General features: G+C 43.3%; 2 protein-coding genes across 2 annotated transcripts in view; both read left to right on the top strand.

Moving 5' to 3' along the window:
- The window catches only part of LOC139409779 (collagen alpha-1(XXIV) chain), an 89,489-nt gene extending 88,562 nt beyond the window's left edge, over positions 1–927 (top strand). The window contains exon 19 of the mRNA XM_071155156.1: positions 916–927. Within this exon, the coding sequence (XP_071011257.1) occupies positions 916–927 (12 nt within the window). The remainder of the gene's footprint in view (positions 1–915) is intronic.
- A 6,378-nt stretch (positions 928–7,305) lies between these two features.
- Positions 7,306–23,295, top strand: part of LOC139409777 (collagen alpha-1(XXIV) chain) — a 74,976-nt gene continuing 58,986 nt past the window's right edge. The window contains exons 1-3 of the mRNA XM_071155155.1: positions 7,306–7,430; positions 7,972–8,158; positions 22,657–22,710. Of these exons, the coding sequence (XP_071011256.1) occupies positions 7,306–7,430; positions 7,972–8,158; positions 22,657–22,710 (366 nt within the window). The remainder of the gene's footprint in view (positions 7,431–7,971; positions 8,159–22,656; positions 22,711–23,295) is intronic.

Raw genomic sequence — 23,295 nt, 5'->3', positions numbered from 1 at the left:
ACTGTCCTCTGCTTCACACAAACACTGAAAACACATAGCAACACTTTACATTTTGTTACTTTATAGCCTTATTCTAAAATGTATTACATTGTTTGTTCCCTCATCAATCTACACACAATACCCCATAATGACAAAGCAAAAACAAGTGAAGACATTTTTGCAAATTTATAAAAAATGAACAACTAAAATATTGCATTTACATTGGTATTCAGACCCTTTACTCTGTACTTTGTTGAAGCATCTTTGGCAGTGATTACAGCCTTGAGTCTTCTTGGGTATGACGCTTCAAGCTTGGCACACCTGTATTTTGGCAGTTTCTCCCATTCTTCACTGCAGATCCTCTCAAGCTCTGTCAGGTTGGATGGGGAGAGTCGTTGCACAGCTATTTTCAGGTCCATTCAAAGATATTCGATCGGGTTCAAGTCTGGGCTCTGGCTGGGCCACTCAAGTACATTCAGAGATTTGTCCCGAAGCCACTCCTGCGTTGTATTGGCTGTGTGTTTAGGGTCGTTGTCCTGTTGGAAAGTGAACCTTCGCCCCAGCAGGTTTTCATCAAGGTTCTCTCTGTACTTTGCTCCGTTCATCTTTGCCTCGATCCTGACTAATCTCCCAGTCCCTGCCCATGAAAAACATCACCACAGCATGATGCTGCCACCACCATGCTTCACTTTAGGGATGGTGCCAGATTTTCTCCAGACGTGACACTTGGCATTCAGGCTAAAGAGTTCAATCTTGGTTTCATCAGACCAGAGAATCTTGTTTAGGTGGCTTTTGGCAAACTCCAAGCAGGCTGTCATGTGCCTTTTACTGAGGAGAGGCTTCCATCTGGCCGCTCCACCATATAGGTCTGTTTGGTGGAGTGCTGCAGAGATGGTTGTCCTTCTGGAGATGGTTGTCCTTCTCCCATCTCCACAGAGGAACTCTTGAACTCCCTCAGAGTGACCATCGGGTTCTTGGTCACTTCCCTGACCAAGGCCCTTTTCCCCAAATTGCTCAGTTTAGAGTCTTGGTGGTTCCAAACTTCTTCCATTTAAGAATGAAGGAGGTTACTATGTTCTTGAGGACCTTCAAGGCTGCAGAAATGTTTTGGTACCCTTCCCCTGATCTGTGCCTCGACACAATCCTGTCTCAGAGCTCTACAGACAATTCCTTCGACTTCATGGCTTGGTTTTTGCTCTGACATGCACTGTTCACTGTTGGACCTTATATAGACAGGTGTGTGCCTTTCCAAATTATGTCCAATCAATTGAATTTACCCCAGGTGGACTCCAATCAAGTTGTAGAAACATCTCATGGATTATTAATGGTAACAGGATGCACCTGAGCTAAATTTCGAGTCTCATAGCAAAGGGTCTGAATACTTATTGAAACCTGTTTTCACTTTGTCATTATGGTGTGTTGTGTGTAGATTGTTGAAGACATTTGCTTTATTAATCCATTTTAGAATAAGGCTGTAACGTATCAAAATGTGGAAAAAGTCAAGGGGTCTGAATACTTTCCGAAGGCACTGTATGTGATCTGTCCACTGAATCACAACACTTCTATAACCAGAACAGCATTGTTCAGTAACAATAAATGTAATGAAAGTGTTGTGTCGGCAGTGATTTGATTACACGCTGGTATTTTGGAACAGCTGTTCTGATATAAACATGCATGACGTGCTGCTGGGATGTTTATCTCTCGTGTCCAACAGGCTAAAGTACTTAACAGCAGCAAAGTGAAACAGCTCAGCTTGCTGCCAGTCTACGCCTCCACAGGGCCAATCCAAAAGTTGTTATCCTAACCTTATTATGACCTTCTCTTATGGTTTAACCGTCTGAGCTATAAAGAAATCAGGTCTGGATGATAAAATGTGGCGTACTTGAACTAGGCCTAGATTCATGATGTCACAATGTACAGTAGGAGAAAAGAAAACGGCGCTTTCTCCCCTTTTATCTCTCTCTCTCTCTGATATCTAATCATTTACAGATTCATTAAGTCTGCTGCTTTAATGATATTACATCACTATATAGGCTATTACATAAATATATGAGATATTACATGACTATATGAGATATTGCATAAATATATGATATATTATATAACTATATGAGATATGACTTAACTATATGAGATATGACTTAACTATATGAGATATTACATTACTATATGAGATATTACATAAATATATGAAATATGACATTACTATATGAACTATTACATAAATATATTAGATATTACATGCAGATAAAATAATATATGTCCCAGTAGTAACTATACACTGAGTGTACATAACGTTAAGAACACTTACTCTTTCCATGAAATCCAGGTGAAAGCTATGATCCCTTATTGATGTCACTTGTTAAATCCACTTCAATCAGTGTAGAGGAAGGAGCGGAAACAGGTCAAAGAAGGATTTTGAACCTTGAGACAATTGAGACATGGAGTGTGTATGTGTGCCATTCAGAGAGTGATGACAAAAGATTTAAGTGCCTTTGAACGGGGTATGATAAAAGGTGCCAGGCGCACCGGTTTGAGTCTGTTAAGAACTACAATGCTGCTGGATTTGTCATGCTCAGCAGTTTCCCATGTGTATCAAGAATGGTCCACCACCCAAAGGACATCCAGCCAACTTGACACAACTGTGGGAAGCATTGGAGTCAACATGGGCCAGCATCCCTGTGGAATGCTTTCAACATCTTGTAGAGTCCATGCCCCGATGAATTGAGGCTGCTCTGAGGGCAAAGGGGCACGGGGTTGTTCCTAATGTTTGGTATGCTCGGTGTGTATGGACTAACTTCAGTAGTACTACAGTATAAACTATTACCTGCAGACAGAAGCTAGGAGACAATAGTTCCCCATGACGCATCATCTTTAACTCTTGACCTGTCTATGTGTCTTTCAGTTGTCCTCATTGACCTCACAATGTGTTAATTTGTCACTTGGCTCACTCAGTTGACCAATCAAAGGAGGGGTTGAATTTTAATTGGATATAGTATAAATTATAAGTGTGTTTGGCTACTGTTCTAATCCATAGAACTGACTGAGCCAAGTGTTTGTAATAGGGCACAGTTAGTGCCTGTTAACAACCCTGAATGAGCCATTCACCCAACTGTACAGTTTTAGGATCAAGTAAAAGAAAGTTAAAATTTCCGATTCAGCAAATGAGATTTGTCTTAGCTCTACTCATTTCATTTGGACTGAGAAGTGGTGGCTCTGCTCTCGTTTTGCTTGGCCTTGACAGCCAGCTGGACATCCAGCCGTGTGAGGCGGAGCCCCATACAGTACATCCACTCACTCAAATGTCTGTGTTGAATAGTTTTATGAGTAAGTAAACACTTCTTTTTACTGTTTGACTTATTTCCCCGCTGTATCCTTGGCCTGCCCTGAACCAAGGTACAGTAAATGTAGCGTCCACTACAGGAAGACAGAGTAGTCCAGTAGAGCACACACTCAGACGGATGATCAGTCAGTTGCTTGTGTTTCCTCCAAAACGCACCACTGAATGTGGCCTGACTGTCTAGCATTTACCTTTTTGTGTGTAGGTATTAAAGACAGGGAGAGGGATGGAGAGGGAAGGAGAGAGAGAGATAGAGAGGAGTGGGATGCAAAGGTCAGCAGGTAACCCCCAGATAGACAAAGACAAAGAAGAAGCTGATTACTCCCAAGTTGTTGATATTATGCAGTCCAACTGTCTGTCTGTCTTTCTGGAATTCCATGCGGATGTGTTTGAAGACAAAAAGGGCCTGCACAGTAGACTGCTACCATGCGCTGCTCCTAACACCAATGCCCTTATGTGTTTGATACTCCCCATGCTCTCGCCTCCTCCACCCCATTATTTTATTGAGACACTAGATGATTTGGTTACGCCCATATCCCATATTGTACACTGCTAAGTACAGTAGGTTTGGGTGGGTGTGCGTGGTTGTGTGGGTGTGTGCATGTGTGGGTGTGTTGCTGTGTGCGGGTGTGAGAGTGTGGGTGGGTGTGTGCTTGTATTTACGAGTGCCGTTGTGTGATGTGATGGCTGAGTGGTTTGTAAACCCTGCATACAGAGAGGGCTAAGCTATTTGTGTGTCATAGGGGCCCAGGGATACACACACACACTCACACACACACACACAGAGGGCTTAGCAGCTGTGTTTCTGTGTCATAGGGGCCGAGGGGTGCAGACGGTCCACTGGGGGAACCAGGACCTGAGGGCACCAAGGTAAACATCTTCTCACCCTCAGAAGAACATTATACTGAATGTCCTCTTTCTACCTGACTTAAAACCTTGTTCTGTGCACTTTGACCTGATTAAAAGTATATTTGTTGCCTCACTAAGATCTCTCTTTATTCCTCTCCTTCTCTCTCTCTTGCTCTTCTGCAGGGAGAGCAGGGGGAAGGTGGAAAGAAAGGGGAGCCTGGGTTCATAGTGAGTACTCTGCATCACCTGTCTGCTTTACTTTCTACCACTGACCCAGCACAGGCCTCAAGAACATGTGTGCTTTTAATTTAACATCAGAAATGTATATACAACGTGTGTGCGTGTGTGTGCGTGTGCGTCTGCGTCTGTGGCAGTGTGTGTGTGGGAGTTTGCTCCTGTCCTGTGTGTTTCTGCACATGACTCTGTCCCTATACTGATTAGAGGGCACATTGAATAGGGTACAGGAGGCCACTTACGATGACAAAATAATTGGATCTCAACAGAAAGTCCCTTATTGTTCACCTGAGGCAAGAATGAGGCAGGGTTACTTCCTGTATCACCCCTGCTGACCAATTACAGGCCAGAATGAGGCAGCATTTCTTCCTGTATCACTCCTGCTGACCAATGACAGGCCAGAATGAGGCAAAGTTACTTCCTGTATCACCCCTGCTCCTGCATTCATTCTACACAACAGACTCCACTGTGTAGGAGACCTACCCCATGTGTTATTATTCCTACATCTGAGTGAAAAGGTTACACTTGGGCCACCATAACCTGAGGTTTAAATTGCCATTAAGATCTGTGTGGGAGATCGGTAGACTTTAATGAACGGTTTTATTTGCAGAGGGTGCCATTCTTCTGATGGCTGTATCAAGTTATAGTCAATGAAAAACCTCTTCCAGCTCACAGTAATGAAACGTGAGCTATGTCAATAAAGAGCTGCCGCATGCAAGAGGAAAATGTACCCTGCTCTGTATTTTAACTGTAATCAATGTGTTGCTCTTTATTTGGGATGAAAAACATGAAAAACCTACCCTGGCTTTATATTTGCTAGCGTCATTGTCTCCATTTTGGTTGGGGGATTTCATTAAAACACAACCTGTAGATGGGTAGAGCCATTGGTTGGATGGAGAGAGTTTATGAAGGTAGATTATAGTGAGTCATTTTTGCTCATCATTTTGGATGAATCTAGATGAGTGTAATGGTTCCTAACATGATGGACCAGTGCACCCGTGTCATCTCTAGCTTTGATGTCCTGTGTTCTAGTATTATGCTTGTTCTAGTATTGAAAAATGGACAACAAAGTATCTCTTCTATTCTATCTTTGATGTCTTCAATGGCATTTCGTTTTACAGAGGATAGATGGTTCAGTTAGGAGCAGAAATGTTAACACACGTAACTGCCAAAATAATGGAAACACTCAAGTAAATGAGGGATACAAACTATATTGAAAGCAGGTGCTTCCACACAGGTGTGGTTCCTGACTTAATTAAGCAAACTGATGAGCTTGAAAACGATGTGAACCATATGCCATGGCCGTCTCAGTCATCAGATCTCAATCCAATTGAACACTTATGGGAGAATCTGGAGCGGCGCCTGAGACGGCGTTTTCCACCACCATCAACAAAACACCAAATTGTGGAATTTCTAGTGGAAGAATGGTGTCGCATCCCTCCAATAGAGTTCCAGACAGTTGTAGAATCTATGCCAAGGTGCATTGAATCTCTTCTGGCTGGTGGTGTCCCAACGCCCTTTTAAGACATTTTATATTGGGTTTTCCTTTATTTTGGCATTTTTGAGGATATCTTGGATAATAGAAGATATTCATGAGACTTGCATACAGTGTAGGATCTTAATTTGTGCCAGTTTGTTACAGCAGGAAAATAATCCTGCAGCAACAGGTCATGTGAATTATTACAGTATGTGGAATATATACTTAACAAAAATATAAACTCAACATGTAATGTGTTGGTCCCATGTTTCATGCAGTGGCGGCTGGTGGGAGGAGCTATAGGAGGACGGGCTCATTGTAATGTCTGGAACAGAATTAATGGAATGGTATCAAACACATCCAACATATGGAAACCACATGTTTTGACTCTGTTCCATAATTCTATTCCAGCAATTACAATGAGCCCGTACTCCTATATCTCCTTCCACTAGCCTCCACTTGTTTCCTAAACTGAAGAAAAGAAAATCCCAGAAATGTTCCATATTCACAAAAAGCTGATTTCTCTCAAATTGTGCACAAATCGGTTTGCATACCTGTTAGGGAGCATTTCTCCATCCACCTGACATATCAAGAAGCTGATTAAACAGCACAATCATTGCACAGGTGCACCTTGAGCTGGGGACAGTAAAAGGCCACTCTAAAATGTGCAGTTTTGTCACACGACACAAAGCCACAGATGTCTCAAGTTTTGAGGGAGTGTGCAATTGGCATGCTGACTGCAGGAATATCCCCCTGAGCTGTTGCCAGAGAATTGAATGTTCATTTCTCTACCCTAAGCCACCTCCGATGTCATTTTAGAGAATTTGGCAGTACGTCCAACCGGCCTCTCAACCGCACACCACGTGTAACCACGCCAGCCCAAGACCTCCACATCCGGCTTCTTCACCTGTGGGATCATCTGATCCCAGCCACCCAGAAAAGCTGATGAAACGGTTTGAGCAACCGAAGAATTTCTTCTCGTGCTCGTCGTCCTCACCAGGTCTTGACCTGACTGCAGTTCGGCATAGTAACCCACTTCAGTGGGAAAATCCTCACCTTTGATGGCCACTGGCATGCAGAAGAAGTGTGCTCTTCACGGATGAATCCGGTTTCAACTGTACCGGGCAGATGGCAGACAGCGTGTATGGTGTCCTGTGCTCAAGCGGTTTGCTGATGTCAACGTTGTGAACAGAGTGCGCCATGGTGGCAGTGGGGTTTTGGTATAGGCAGACATAAGCTACGGACAACGAACACAATTGCATTTTATCCTGAGGCCTATTGTTGTAGGCTTTTCACCATCACCTCATGTTTCAGCATGATAGAGAAAGGCCCCATGTTGCAAGCATCTGTACACATTTCCTGGAAGCTGAAAATGTCCCAGTTCTTCCATGGTCTGCATACTCACCAGACATGTCACCCATTGAGCATGTTTGGGATGCTCTGGATCAACGTGTACGACAGTGTGTTCCAGTTCCCGCCAATGTCCAGCAACTTCACACAGGAGTGGAACAATATTCCACAGGGCACAATCAACAGCCTGATCAACTCTAGGTGAAGGAAATGAGTCGCGCTGCATGATGCAAGTGGTGGTCACACCAGATACTGACTGGTTTTCTGATCCACGCCCATAGATTAGGGCCTAATGAATTTATTTCAATTGACAAATTTCCTTATAGGAACTGTAACTCAGTAAAATCTTTGAAATTGTTGCATGCTGTGTTTATATTTTTGTTCAGTATAATAAATTGACATTTTTGTAGGGGTTGATACATTTTTCATAAAGGGAAAAACAAGTCTGAAATTTCAGAGGAAATTACAAACTTCAGGAGCCTTTTAAAACCTCAAATATTCTACAAGTTTTAAATGTGCTGCATTGCAGGTAAGATCTCCTGCAATGTGGTGATCAAATTAAGATCCTACATCTGTAATACGAACTAGTGTTCGTAGTCCACTAGGGACGGTACTGTATAACTGGTACACTCATCATGCAATTATCCCGGCAGGGGTGGGCAATTCCAGTCCTCGGGGGCCTGATTGGTTTTGCCCCAGCTAACACACCTGACTCCAATAATCACCTAATCATGATCTTCAGTTTAGAATGCAATTTGATTAATAAGCTGTGTTTGCTAGGGCTGGAGAAACATTGTGACACCAATCAGGCCCCCGAGGACTGGAGTTTCCCACCCCTGAATTGTCGTGACTCAACTATCTATTACATGCCTTTCCTCTTGCAGGGTAAAGCTGGCGGTCCAGGGGAGAGAGGCCTATCAGGGAAACCTGTGAGTACCTTGCATTACATTCACCTACACACTGTATCTCCATTACTTTGACAGGTGTGATTGACAGGTTTGGTTGAGATGTTTGATTGACAGGTTTGATTGACATGAGGTAAAGAGGCCAACACCAGAGCTTACATGGGACTATGTATTAAAAGTCCCGCCCCTATAAAGAATTTCAACCACAGTTTTCTACCTGTTTTATAGGCCCCCGTTACAATTATTTACACCACACTTTCTACCTGTAATATATGCCCCTAATTAAAATTATTTCCACCACAGCTTTCTACCTGTAAAATAATCCTTGCCCTATAAATCATTTCCACCACAGATTTCTACCTGTAATACAGTCCCAGTCCTATAAAGAACTTCCACCACTGCTTTCTACCTGAAATATAGTCCCCCATTAAAATACTTTCCACCACTGCTTTCTATCTGAAATATAGTCCCCCATTAAAATACTTTCCACCACTGCTTTCTATCTGAAATATAGTCCCCCATTAAAATACTTTCCACCACTGCTTTCTACCTGAAAAATAGTCCCCCATTAAAATACTTTCCACCACTGCTTTCTACCTGAAATATAGTCCCCCATTAAAATACTTTCCACCACTGCTTTCTATCTGAAATATAGTCCCCCATTAAAATACTTTCCACCACTGCTTTCTACCTGAAATATAGTCCCCCATTAAAATACTTTCCACCACTGCTTTCTATCTGTAATATATGCCCCCATTAAAATACTTTCCACCACTGCTTTCTACCTGAAATATATGCCCCCATTAAAATACTTTCCACCACTGCTTTCTATCTGAAATATAGTCCCCCATTAAAATACTTTCCACCACTGCTTTCTATCTGTAATATATGCCCCCATTAAAATCCTTTCCACTACAGCTTTCTACCTGTAAAATAATCCTGGCCCTATAAAGAATTTCCACCACTTCTTTCTACCTGTAATATACTGTAGGCCCGATTACAATAATTTCCACCACAGCATAAACGACACAACTTTTGCAGATAATGTGTAAAAGCGCAGGCACCAAACACGTTTGAAATCATGATTTTATAATATTTGTGGTAATAAATCGCAGATTCCAAGGTCAATTACCTACAGGACAATATTTCGAATGAATTACACAAAAACAAATACACCCCGTCCAACAGCCCTGTAGTAACAACACTTCACAATTCTCCACACATGTACCAGCATACAATCCTTTCTCCAAATAAAGATGCACAATGCTTGTCAGTTATATTATACAGTACTAGGATGTTAGTCCATCCATAAAGATTAGAAATTATACAAAATTAAACTGTAGGTGCAAACCTGTCTATGACTTCACTCTTTCCCAAGTGTGTTAGTATGTATATCTTTGTCAATTGTCATGACGCATTCTATCTTGGGTCATTGGGCTCCTAAGCCAGGTATGTAGATGTCTTAATTAATGCACAGAAAGATGTCTCACAAATGCTAACTGGGATGGTCAGCGCGGCCTGTATGATTGTCTTCAGTGATGGGAACATATCCGGGTCTAACAATTTATACACACAGGACATGTCAAAAGTGGCATCTTTCTTTTTTTGAGAGGTAATGTTTAGCAAGGACTACCTTCTCTGGCTTGAGAGGAATGTGCCATGTTTGTCTTGTGTGGGCCTCCCTGTCCTGTCTGGTAACCTCTCTCTGTGTTCTCTCTGTCCTGTCTGCTAACCTCTCTCTATGTTCTCTCTGTCCTGTCTGGTAACCTCTCTCTGTCCTGTCTGGTAATCTCTCTCTGCCCTGTCTGGTAACCTCTCTCTGTGTTCTCGCTGTCCTGTCTGGTAACCTCTCTCTGTGTTCTCTCTGTCCTGTCTGGTAACCTCTCTCTGTGTTCTCTCTGTCCTGTCTGGTAACCTCTCTCTGTGTTCTCTCTGTCCTGTCTGGTAACCTCTCTCTGTCCTGTCTGGTAACCTCTCTCTGTCCTGTCTGGTAATCTCTCTGTCCTGTCTGGTAACCTCTCTCTGTCCTGTCTGGTAACCTCTCTCTGTCCTGTCTGGTAACCTCTCTCTGTGTTCTCGCTGTCCTGTCTGGTAACCTCTCTCTGTGTTCTCTCTGTCCTGTCTGGTAACCTCTCTCTGTGTTCTCTCTGTCCTGTCTGGTAACCTCTCTCTGTGTTCTCTCTGTCCTGTCTGGTAACCTCTCTCTGTCCTGTCTGGTAACCTCTCTCTGTCCTGTCTGGTAATCTCTCTGTCCTGTCTGGTAACCTCTCTCTGTCCTGTCTGGTAACCTCTCTCTGTCCTGTCTGGTAACCTCTCTCTGTCCTGTCTGGTAACCTCTCTCTGTCCTGTCTGGTAACCTCTCCCTGTGTTCTCTCTGTCCTGTCTGCTAATCTCTCTCTGTGTTCTCTCTGTCCTGTCTGCTAACCCCTCTCTGTGTTCTCTCTGTCCTGTCTGCTAACCTCTCTCTGTGTTCTCTCTGTCATGCCTGCTAACCTCTCTCTGTGTTCTCTCTGTCCTGTCTGCTAACCTCTCTCTGTGTTCTGTCTGTCCTGTCTGCTAACCTCTCTCTAACCTCGCTCTGTCCTGTCTGGTAACCTCTCTCTGTCCTGTCTGGTAACCTCTCTCTGTGTTCTCTCTGTCCTGTCTGCTAACCTCTCTCTGTCCTGTCTGGTAACCTCTCTCTGTGTTCTCTCTGTCCTGTCTACTAACCTCTCTCTGTCCTGTCTGGTAACCTCTCTCTGTCCTGGCTGATAACCTCTCTCTGTCCTGTCTGGTAACCTCTCTCTGTGTTCTCTCTGTCCTGTCTGGTAACCTCTCTCCGTGTTCTCTCTGTCCTGTCTGGTAACCTCTCTCTGTGTTCTCTCTGTCCTGCCTGCTAACCTCTCTCTGTGTTCTCTCTGTCCTGTTTGGTAACCTCTCTCTCTGTCCTGTCTGGTAACCTCACTCTGTCCTGGCTGGTAACCTCTCTCTGTCCTGTCTGCTAACCTCTCTCTGTCCTGTCTGCTAACCTCTCTCTGTCCTGTCTGCTAACCTCTCTCTGTGTTCTCTCTGTCCTGTCTGCTAACCTCTCTCTGTGTTCTCTCTGTCCTGACTGCTAACCTCTCTCTGTGTTGTCTATGTCCTGTTTGGTAACCTCTCTCTGTCCTGTCTGGTAACCTCTCTCCGTGTTCTCTTTGTCCTGTTTGGTAACCTCTCTCTGTCCTGTCTGGTAACCTCTCTCTATGTTCTCTCTGTCCTGTCTGGTAACCTCTCTCTGTCCTGTCTGCTAACCTCTCTGTGTGTTATCTCTGTCCTGTCTGCTAACCTCTCTCTGTGTTCTCTCTGTCCTGTCTGCTAACCTCTCTCTGTGTTCTCTCTGTCCTGTCTGCTAGCCTCTCTCTGTGTTCTCTCTGTCCTGTCTGGTAACCTCTCTCTGTGTTCTCTCTGTCCTGTCTGCTAACCTCTCTCTGTGTTCTCTCTGTCCTGCCTGCTAACCTCTCTCTGTGTTCTCTCTGTCCTGTTTGGTAACCTCTCTCTGTCCTGTCTGGTAACCTCTCTCTGTCCTGGCTGGTAACCCCTCTCTGTCCTGTCTGCTAACCTCTCTCTGTCCTGTCTGCTAACCTCTCTCTGTCCTGTCTGCTAACCTCTCTCTGTGTTCTCTCTGTCCTGTCTGCTAACCTCTCTCTGTGTTCTCTTTGTCCTGACTGCTAACCTCTCTCTGTGTTGTCTCTGTCCTGTTTGGTAACCTCTCTCTGTCCTGTCTGGTAACCTCTCTCCGTGTGCTCTCTGTCCTGTTTGGTAACCTCTCTCTGTCCTGTCTGGTAACCTCTCTGTGTGTTCTCTCTGTCCTGTCTGCTAACCTCTCTCTGTGTTCTCTCTGTCCTGTCTGCTAACCTCTCTCTGCCCTGTCTGCTAACCTCTCTGTGTGTTCTCTCTGTCCTGTCTGCTAACCTCTCTCTGTGTTCTCTCTGTCCTGTCTGCTAACCTCTCTCTGTGTTCTCTCTGTCCTGTCTGCTAACCTCTCTCTGTGTTCTCTCTGTCCTGTCTGGTAACCTCTATCTGTGTTCTCTCTGTCCTGTCTGCTAACCTCTCTCTGTGTTTTCTCTGTCCTGTCTGGTAACTTCTCTCTGTGTTCTCTCTGTCCTGTCTGCTAACCTCTCTCTGTGTTCTCTCTGTCCTGTCTGCTAACCTCTATCTCTGTGTTCTCTCTGTCCTGTCTGCTAACCTCTCTCTGTGTTATCTCTGTCCTGTCTGCTAACCTCTTTATGTGTTCTCTCTGTCCTGTCTGGTAACCTCTCTCTGCGTTCTCTCTGTCCTGTCTGCTAACCTCTCTCTGCGTTCTCTCTGTCCTGTCTGCTAACCTCTCTCTGTGTTCTCTCTGTCCTGTCTGGTAACCTCTCTCTGTGTTCTCTCTGTCCTGTCTGGTAACCTCTCTCTGTGTTCTCTCTGTGCTGTCTGGTAACCTCTCTCCATGTTCTCTCTGTCCTGTTTGGTAACCTCTCTCTGTCCTGTCTGGTAACCTCTCTCTATGTTCTCTCTGTCCTGTCTGGTAACCTCTCTCTGTCCTGTCTGCTAACCTCTCTGTGTATTCTCTCTGTCCTGTCTGCTAACCAACCTCTCTCTGTGTTTTCTCTGTCCTGTCTGGTAACCTCTCCCTGTGTTCTCTCTGTCCTGTCTGCTAACCTCTCTCTGTGTTCTCTCTGTCCTGTCTGCTAACCTCTATCTCTGTGTTCTCTCTGTCCTGTCTGCTAACCTCTCTCTGTGTTCTCTCTGTCCTGTCTGCTAACCTCTCTTTGTGTTCTCTCTGTCCTGTCTGCTAACCTCTCTGTGTACTCTCTGTCCTGTCTGGTAACCTCTCTTTGCGTTCTCTCTGACCTGTCTGCTAACCTCTCTGTGTTCTCTCTGTCCTGTCTGCTAACCTCTCTCTGTGTTCTCTCTGTCCTGTCTGGTAACCTCTCTCTGTGTTCTCTCTGTCCTGTCTGGTAACCTCTCTCTGTGTTCTCTCTGTGCTGTCTGGTAACCTCTCTCTGTGTTGTCTCTGTCCTGTCTGCTAACCTCTCTTCCTTGCTGTCTGAAGTTCTGCTTCCCTGGATCTCCTATATTATTACAGAGACGGCATAGTATCAGTGCCGTAGCAATATGGAGAATCCTGAACAGACAAACACACAGAGAAGCAATATAACAGACAAATAATGTTTACCTGAATTTTTTCACTCAATCTTAAACCTGATTAACATTCAAATGTCTTACCTTTCACAAACCACAATACCTGTGTTCTCTCTGTTGCTTTAGCAACCAAATCAAAATACATGCAGCCATGGAACAAAACAGATGAGGTTGGCTGAAATTGTTAACATGTAAGCCTAGTGTGGGGCGGCAGGGTAGCCTAGTGGTTAGAGCATTGGACTAGTAACCGAAAGGTTGCTAGTTCGAATCCCCGAGCTGACAAGGTACAAATCTGTCGTTCTGCCCCTGAACAGGCAGTTAACCTACTGTTCCTAGGCCGTCATTGAAATTAAGAATTTGTTCTTAACTGACTTGCCTGGTAAAATAAAAAAAAGTTTAGTCTCCAATGTTTATTGAAAACAAATACATTTTCACAATGACCACTTGTTTCAAAAACATTGTTGTAGTTATTGTTTAGCTAGCCAGCCAATGTTTGCCGTATTTGCATTGTCATGAAATCAGTCAAAACACCTCAAAAGAAGACATGTTATCAATAACTTGATGAAACATGCTGAAATAATCCACCAATTATTCCCCACATGGCAGTGTCATTCTTGCTAGCAATCTTGCCATCCAGAATCACAACAGGCTGATTTATGCCCCTTGGAAGCGTGCACATCGTTTTCGTGACGTTGTCAGCCAACCCATCTATGTAGCTAGATGCTAAATAATTATATTGTAAACACACACACACACACACACACACACACACACACACACACACACACACACACACACACACTCACAATGTATCCACTTACTCCTGCAAATACAACAACCTGCTCTGTGTTTACTGAGCTGCATCTTCAATTCCGTACGTCCATCTTCTATAAATTGGGAAAAAATACTCAAATACTATCCAGCTTTGTTTTTCAACAGATAGCTACAGTTGAAGTCGGAAGTCTCCATACACCTAGGTTGGAGTCATTAAAACTCGTTTTCAACCAATCCACAAAAGTCTTGTTAAAAAAATATTGTTTTGGCAAGTCGGTTAGGATATCTACTTAGTGCATTTTTTCCAACCATTGTTTACAGATTTAATTTCACTTATAATTCACTGTATCACAATCCCAGTGGGTCAGAAGTTTACATACACAAAGTTGACTGTGCCTTTAAACAGCTTGGAAAATTCCAGAAAATGATGTCATTGCTTTAGAAGGTTCTGGTAGGCTAATTGACATCATTTGAGTCAATTGGAGGTGTACCTGTGGATGTAGTTCAAGGCCTACCTTCAAACTCAGTGACTCTTTGCTTGACTTTATGAGAAAATCAAAATAAATCAGCCAAGACCTCTGAAAAGAAATTGTAGACCTCCACAAGTCTGGTTCATCTTTGGGAGCAATTTCCAAACACCTGAAGGTACCACATTCATCTGTACAAACAATAGTATGCAAGTATAAACACCATGGGACCACATAGCCGTCATACCGCTCAGGAAGGAGACGCGTTCTGTCTCCTAGAGATGAACATACTTTGGTGCGAAAAGTGCAAATCAATCCCAGAACAACAGCAAAGGACCTTCAAATCAAATCAAATCAAATTTTATTTGTCACATACACATGGTTAGCAGATGTTAATGCGAGTGTAGCGAAATGCTTGTGCTTCTAGTTCCGACAATGCAGTAATAACAAGTAATCTAACTAACAATTCCAAAACTACTGTCTTGTACACAGTGTAAGGGGATAAAGAATATGTACATAAGGATATATGAATGAGTGATGGTACAGAGCAGCATAGGCAAGATACAGTAGATGGTATCGGGTACAGTATGTACAAATGAGATGAGTATGTAAACAAAGTGGCATAGTATAGTATAAAGTGGCTAGTGATACATGTATTACATAAGGATACCGTCGATGATATAGAGTACAGTATATACGTATGCGTATGAGATGAATAATGTAGGGTAAGTAACATTTATATAAGGTAGCATTGTTTAAAGTGGCTAGTGATATATTTACATCATTTCCCATCAATTCCCATTATTAAAGTGGCTGGAGTTGAGTCAGTGTCAGTGTGTTGGCAGCAGCCACTCAGTGTTAGTGGTGGCTGTTTAACAGTCTGATGGCCTTGAGATAGAAGCTGTTTTTCAGTCTCTCGGTCCCAGCTTTGATGCACCTGTACTGACCTCGCCTTCTGGATGATAGCGGGGTGAACAGGCAGTGGCTCGGGTGGTTGATGTCCTTGATGATCTTTATGGCCTTCCTGTGACATCGGGTGGTGTAGGTGTCCTGGAGGGCAGGTAGTTTGCCCCCGGTGATGCGTTGTGCAGACCTCACTACCCTCTGGAGAGCCTTACGGTTGAGGGCGGTGCAGTTGCCATACCAGGCGGTGATACAGCCCGCAAGGATGCTCTCGATTGTGCATCTGTAGAAGTTTGTGAGTGCTTTTGGTGACAAGCCGAATTTCTTCAGCCTCCTGAGGTTGAAGAGGCGCTGCTGCGCCTTCTTCACGACCTTGTGAAGATGCTGGAGGAAACCGGTACAAAAGTATCTATATCAACAGTAAAAATGAGTCCTATATCGATATAACCTGAAAGGCCACTCAGCAAGGAAGAAGCCACTGCTCCAAAACCACCATAAAAAAGCCAAACTACGGTTTGCAACTGCACATGGGGACAAAGATTGTTCTCTGGTCTGATGAAACCAAAATAGAACTGTTTGGCCATAATGACCATGCAAGCCGAAGGCTTGCAAGCCGAAGAACACCATCCCAACCATGAAGCACGGGGGTGGCAGCATCATGTTGTGGAGGGTGCTTTGCTGCTGGAGGGACTGGTGCACTTCACAAAATAGATGGCATCATGAGGGGGGAAAATGATGTGGATATATTGAAGCAACATCTCAAGGCATCGGTCAGGAAGTTAAAGCTTGGTTGCAAATGGATCTTCCAAATGGACAATGACCCCAAGCATACTTCCAAAGTTGTGGCAAAATGGCTTAAGGACAACAAAGTCAACGTATTGGAGTGGCCATCACAAGGCCCTGACCTCAATCGCATAGAAAATTTATGGGCAGAACTGAAAAAGTGTGTGCGATTAAGGAGGCCTACAAACCTGACTCACTTACACCAGCTCTGTCAAGAGGAATGGGCCAAAATTCACCCAATTTATTGTGGGAAGCTTGTGGAAGGCTACATGAAATGCTTGACACAAGTTTAACAATTGAAAGGCAATTCTACCAAATACTAATTGAGTGTATGTTAACTTCTGACCCACTGGGAATGTGATGAATTAAATAAAATCTGAATTAAATAATTCTCTCTACTATTATTCTGACATTTCGTAATCTTAAAATAAAGTGGTGATCCTAACTGACCTAAGACAGGGAATTTTTACTAGGATTAAATGTCAGGAATTGTGAAACTGAGTTTAAATGTATTTGGCTAAGGTGAATGTAACCTTCCGACTTCAACTGTAGCTAATTGAGCTGACGTTACCAAAAGTAGCTAACGTCATGTTAGCCTTAAGTTAGCTAGCTATCTTTATTAACAATTTTTTGCATATTTGGACAATACTTAATTAGACAGTAATTGGTTAGTTAGTGATACTTTGTCGGGTGGTGAACAGAGCTCAAGCAGTTTCATTCAGTGTCCAGATAGCTAATCAGTAACTATACTGTCAAAACCCTGCTCATGAAATCTGCTAGCTAGACTGAGTAGTCCCTCACGTTAGTTAGTTAGTTAGTTAGTTAGCTTAACATTATCTGTCAGTGCAGCTTTTGAGTCAATATGTTGAAATGTAAGTTTCTCGAATCTGGCTTACTGTGAGGTGAATAACTCTGAATAACATCATCATGGGCTAACAAAATGTGCTAAAGCAATAGCAAGCTAACAAAGTTTACCTCGATTATCCTTCTCGTCTTTGTGTTCTCTCCCTCAGAGAATGAACAGTCGCATACGGCGGAATATCATTTTTGGGGACGAATTAAAAATGTAGCACTTTGACTTCACCTCCTAAAGTGCCACCGTACACAGAAATGCTGGTTTTAGGCAGCACTGAAAAGGCAGGCCAGGGCCCATGTTTGGAGTATTCATTGCAGTGTAGCCTAGCTTGTTTTACACCATCCCAGCAGGGAAAAAGACCCAGGGCTGGGACAAAATCATTCGTGGCTATAGCCACGAAAGCCCGGGTCTGGTGGTGTCAATGGCCTGTTCCATAGTACCATGACCTTGTGGCTGGTGTGTGCTTCGATCCCCTTGTGTTCCTGGCGGCGTAAAACTGAGACTGGGATGTTTTCAATGTTGTAACAGTCTTCACTACGGGGGAAAATATCTGCTTTTCTACTTAGTTAATGATGGATTGCAGTGTTGTGATATAACCACTGAAGGATCAAATGATTCCCTACTGACGGGAAATGGGATTAAAGAAACATACAGACAAAAGTGCTCTACACAATTCATAGTGTTGGCTGCTGTTAGCCCTGTACAAACATTTCTCTCTGCATCTCTGTGTATCTGTGGCTAGCCAGACATGATGATCCCTAACTAGAGATTGCCTGGTAGTGCCTGATGCATGCTCAATGACTCTTGGATCCATTCACAGATGCTTGGCTTGCTTGTTTGGTTTGATAAATGACCTATATTCATCCCTGTTAAGTCAGACTTGGCGTAACACTTGACAAACATTGTTTCTATGTGTTATTAACTGATGTGACACACACACAGACACACAAACACACACATACTAGCAGTGACCTGTCCTGCTCAGCATCTAAATGCCATCATTTGTCATTTGCATAGAGCAAGGTCTATGTTCAAACAGGTCAGTTTGTGTGTTTCGGGGGAATGAATGGGTGTTGTTGCGGTGTTATAGTTAAGCAATAAGGCCCGAGGGGGTGTGGTATATGGCCAATATACCATGGCTAAGTGCTTTTCTTAGCAACGACGCAACGCAGAGTGCCTGGATACAGGCCTTAGTCATGGTATATTGGTCATATAACACAAACCCCTGAGGTGCCTTATTGCTATTATAAACGAGTTGCCAACGTAATTAGAGCAGTCGAAATACGTGTTTTGTCATACCCGTAGTATACTGTCTGATATACCACAGCTGTCAGCCAATCAGCATTCAGGGATCGAACCACCCGGTTTATAACAGGTAATTTCTCATGAGCAGTAAAACACACAATAATGCAGCTGGAACTCCCAACTTGTATAACATGGTGAGACCATGAAATTGCCATCAGACATCTCTACTGTACATTGATCTATAGAAGAGTGGGCTTTTAGAGTTGGGTGCTGCAGATTGGGCTTTTAGAGTGAGGTTTACTCCAGTAACTAACAGTATGTTTACTCCAGTAACTAACAGTATGTTTACATCAGTAACTAGCAGTATGTTTACTCCAGTAACTAACAGTATGTTTACTCCACTCCAGCAACTAACAGTATGTTTACTCCAGTAACTAACAGTATGTTTACTCCACTCCTGCAACTAACAGTATGCTTTCTCCAATAACGAACAGTATGTTTACTCCAGTAACTAACAGTAAGTTTACTCCAGTAACTAACAGTAAGTTTACTCCAGTAACTAACAGTATGTTTACTCCAGTAACTAACAGTATGTTTACTCCAGTAACTAACTGTATGTTTACTCCAGTAACTAACAGTACGTTTACTCCAGTAACTAACAGTACGTTTACTCCAGTAACTAACAGTACGTTTACTCCAGTAACTAACAGTACGTTTACTCCAGTAACTAACAGTAGGTTTACTCCAATAACTAACAGTATGTTTACTCCAGTAACTAACAGTATGTTTACTCCAGTAACTAACAGTATGTTTACTCCAGTAACTAACAGTATGTTTACTCCAGTAACTAACAGTATGTTTACTCCAGTAACTAACAGTATGTTTACTCCAGTAACTAACAGTAGGTTTACTCCAATAACTAACAGTAGGTTTACTCCAGTAACTAACTGTATGTTTACTCCAGTAACTAACAGTACGTTTACTCCAGTAACTAACAGTACGTTTACTCCAGTAACTAACAGTACGTTTACACCAGTAACTAACAGTACGTTTACTCCAGTAACTAACAGTATGTTTACTCCAGTAACTAACAGTAGGTTTACTCCAGTAACTAACAGTATGTTTACTCTAGTAACTAACAGTATGTTTACTCCAGTAACTAACAGTATGTTTACTCCAGTAACTAACAGTATGTTTACTGCCGTGAGGAAACTATTAAAGCTAACAAAGATCTGACAGGCAGCGTAGAGGAACTCAATCTTCTCCCCAGTCACCTCTAGAGCCACAGCGCCATCTTGTGTTCAGTGTTGAAAAATACATCTTTGAGGAACAGAGTGACTAAGCAAAGCTCTGAAGTCATCTGCTCTTTCATATCATCTTCCTTAAATGACTGCATGCACTTTATGATAGTGTCATTGAATAATGGCTTTCTTAACCGCCCCCATATTTCAGCCTGGATGTTCCGTTCAGTTCCCGCTGACATATTATGGGAGCATTTGTGCACACAGAGCTTTCATTTACAGTTTTAATAAAAGTATTCCCGTGTTATAAGGAATCATGATTTATTGCTGTTTCCAGCCCTCTCTCTCTCTGAGGGCATTTGTAAGAAGAGTTCTGAGAATTACCAGTCCCATCCATCTTTCCTCCGTTCCTTTTTCATCAGTTTGCTCTGTGCTGTACAGACAGATTTCAGTTGGTCATTGTGTTATGTGATCTAGGGTAAGTGCTGTACACTTACCATTACAACAGCGGTTGAAGAGAAAACCTACAGGAGGGTAGCTCTCCAGGAACAGGGTTGGAGAGAACCTACAGGAGGGTAGCTCTCCAGGAACATGATTGGAGAGAGAACCTACAGGAGGGTAGCTCTCCAGGAACAGGGTTGGAGAGAGAACCTACAGGAGGGTAGCTCTCCAGGAACAGGGTTGGAGAGAGAACCTACAGGAGGGTAGCTCTCCAGGAACAGGGTTGGAGAGAGAACCTACAGGAGGGTAGCTCTCCAGGAACAGGGTTGGAGAGAGAACCTACAGGAGGGTAGCTCTCCAGGAACATGGTTGGAGAGAGAACCTACAGGAGGGTATCTCTCCAGGAACATGGTTGGAGAGAACCTACAGGAGGGTAGCTCTCCAGGAACAAGGATGGCGAGCCCTGCTAGAGAGACCTGCTGTATACTTACTATTACAACAGGGGTTGTAAATAGTAGACCACTTAAAGGTCCCTTACAGTACAAGTACAGGAGTATCATGGCAAACTGGTAGACTGTCCAATAGTTTCTATGCTCAGACCATCAGGCTTCTGAAAAGCCACCACTAGTCAGCTACCTACTTCCCCTATGGACACCCCAATCCCACCCCTGCTACTCCCCCCTGCTACTCCCCCTATGCACAGCCCTCCTTAGATCAGCTGATATCTCAAAGTACTGTACAGAAACCCAGCCTAAAACCCCAAACAGCAAGCAATGCAGGTGTAGAAGCACGGTGGCTAGGAAAAACTCTCTAGAAAGGCCAAAACCTAGGAAGAAACCTAGAGAGGAACCAGGCTATGAGGGGTAGCCAGTCCTCTTCTGGCTGTGCCGGGTGGAGATTATAACAGAACATGGCCAAGATGTTCAAATGTTCATAAATGACCAGCATGGTCAAATAATAATAATCACAGTAGTTGTCGAGGGTGCAGCAAGTCAGCACCTCAGGGGTAAATGTCAGTTGGCTTTTCATAGCCGATCATTGAGAGTATCTCTACCGCTCCTGCTGTCTCTAGAGAGTTGAAAACAGCAGGTCTGGGACAGGTATCACGTCCGGTGAACAGGTCAGGGTTCCATTGCCGCAGGCAAAACAGCTGAAACTGGAGCAGCAGCACGGCCAGGTGGACTGGGGACAGCAAGGAGTCATTATGCCAGGTAGTCCTGAGGCATGGTCCTAGGGCTCAGGTCCTCCGAGGGAGAGAAAGAAAGAAAGAGAGAAAGAGAAAATCAGAGAGAGCGTACTTATATTCACACAGGACACAGGAGAAATACTCTAGATATAACAGACTGACCCTAGCCCCCCGATGCATAAACTACTGCAGCATAAATACTGGAGGCTGAGATTGGATAGGGCCACAGTGGTCATTCCCCCACCCCCTAAACAGCCTTTACTCTGCCTCCATTCCACTGGACATGTATTTATTTATTCATCACTGATACAGTTATGATGTGTATAGTTCTATTTCTATTGTTGTTTTTTATCACCATTTTCATTATTTTATTTCACTTAGTCCTGCATGTTGGAGCTCGAAGCCTAAGCTTTTAACTGTACCCTGCAATCACACCTGCAACTCTGACTATTAAAAACTCTGAATCTGAATCTATGAGGGGACCTTTAAGCCTGTGAAAGATTTACCACAGAGATGATTAAAGGCCCAATCCAGCTGTTTTTTATATAAACATCAAATAATTTCTGGGTAACAATTAAGTACCTTACTGTAATAGTTTTCCATTTCTCAACCAATCATTTTGCTAGGACTGTCTGGGAGTCGTCTGAGTAGGGAGGGGAGGGCACCTTAAAAGTTGCTGTTATTGGAAGAGAGGTTTGGAACTCACTTTGTTATCGGTCTATTAACTTAATTGATGCCTGGTGATGTCAACAGGCAGGCTGAACTCCACCAATGCCAAACATTCTGATTAGAAGGTCCTATGTAGATTGTAATTTCAACCAGCAGGAAATAACACTGATGAAATGTTTTCGGACTTTTACAGTGTTAGTTTCATAAGCGGTTGTACAATATGATACAGAGCACATGAGAAACTGAATTTGGACTGCACTGGACCTTTAAGACATAGTCCTAACTTTGACATCATGACTTTGCACTTTAGTATGTTCATAACTTGATGTGAATGATGTGACATACATTGCTGGGACAAAGACCTTTTGAGATGGCTAAAGGTTGTGTATGTCATGATGGACAACGGATGTGCATAGAATATCACACTGATCCTAGATTTATAAAGCAACCAAGTATTTCAGATCAGATGTGATACCTTTGATGCACATTTGATATGCTTGTTACACCACATTCAATAGCTTCCTTCCCCAGTTGTAACAGAAACTGCTTCCTCAGTGTTTGTGTTCAGGATGCTATGGATCAAGTTCAAGGGTCAAGTTCACAGGCTTGTCCCTTCCCAACTTCTCAAAGGGAATTTTTCCATTCCTGGAATATTAGATGTACACTTTATTTTCTGCATGACTTGCTGTTTTTTATGTTTGTTTCTCCAGACCAATCAGATCCATTGATAGTGTCTCTTGTAGGCTCTGTATCTGGTTAAGTTCAGCCTGTAATAATATGTTGGTGAACTTTGACCTCTGTCTCTCTCTCAGGGGAAAGCTGGGATCCCTGGCAGCACAGGAGAGAGGGGTGCCCATGGTGAACCAGTGAGTATCGACCAACCAATCAATCAATCAAACAGTTGTCACAAAGTTCTTTACAGGAACCCTGCCTAGACCCCTAAAGTGTAAGCAGCAACACAGTAGAAAACTCCCTAAAAGGAATACATCTCATGACCTCTCTTAGCGTGATGAGGGCCAGGAGTTTTCCGACCTAACCACACAACCTGATAGGAAACACTCTGGGTCTTAGCTATGACACTTTGGCTGTGTTTGTGTAAACGCAGCCACTGTGGGTGTGGCTGTGATTGTTCTGTGGTATAGGAATGTCAAACAGACTATCCCTGTGAGGTGAACATTAAACATTAAAATGATTAAGCCTCTCTTTCTCCTGAGGCATTTGGACTTTGTTGGGGACAGGCAGCCCAATTCTGATATTTTTTCTTCTAATTGGTCAAAAGACCAATTAGTGAAAAAAGTATTAGAATTGTGCTGCCTGTGTAAAGGCAGCCATCCCTTTATGTTTTTATTTCTATTAATATAATCAGCTCTGGTATTACTCCTGCACCCTGAATCAGATGTTCCAGGGCTCTGTAAAACGCAAGCTGTAAAGAGTGGTGTGATTTCATGTGG

Source organism: Oncorhynchus clarkii, chromosome 5, assembly GCF_045791955.1.
Source record: "Oncorhynchus clarkii lewisi isolate Uvic-CL-2024 chromosome 5, UVic_Ocla_1.0, whole genome shotgun sequence".
NCBI lineage: Eukaryota > Metazoa > Chordata > Actinopteri > Salmoniformes > Salmonidae > Oncorhynchus > Oncorhynchus clarkii.
This window is presented reverse-complemented; position numbering and strand designations above follow the sequence as displayed.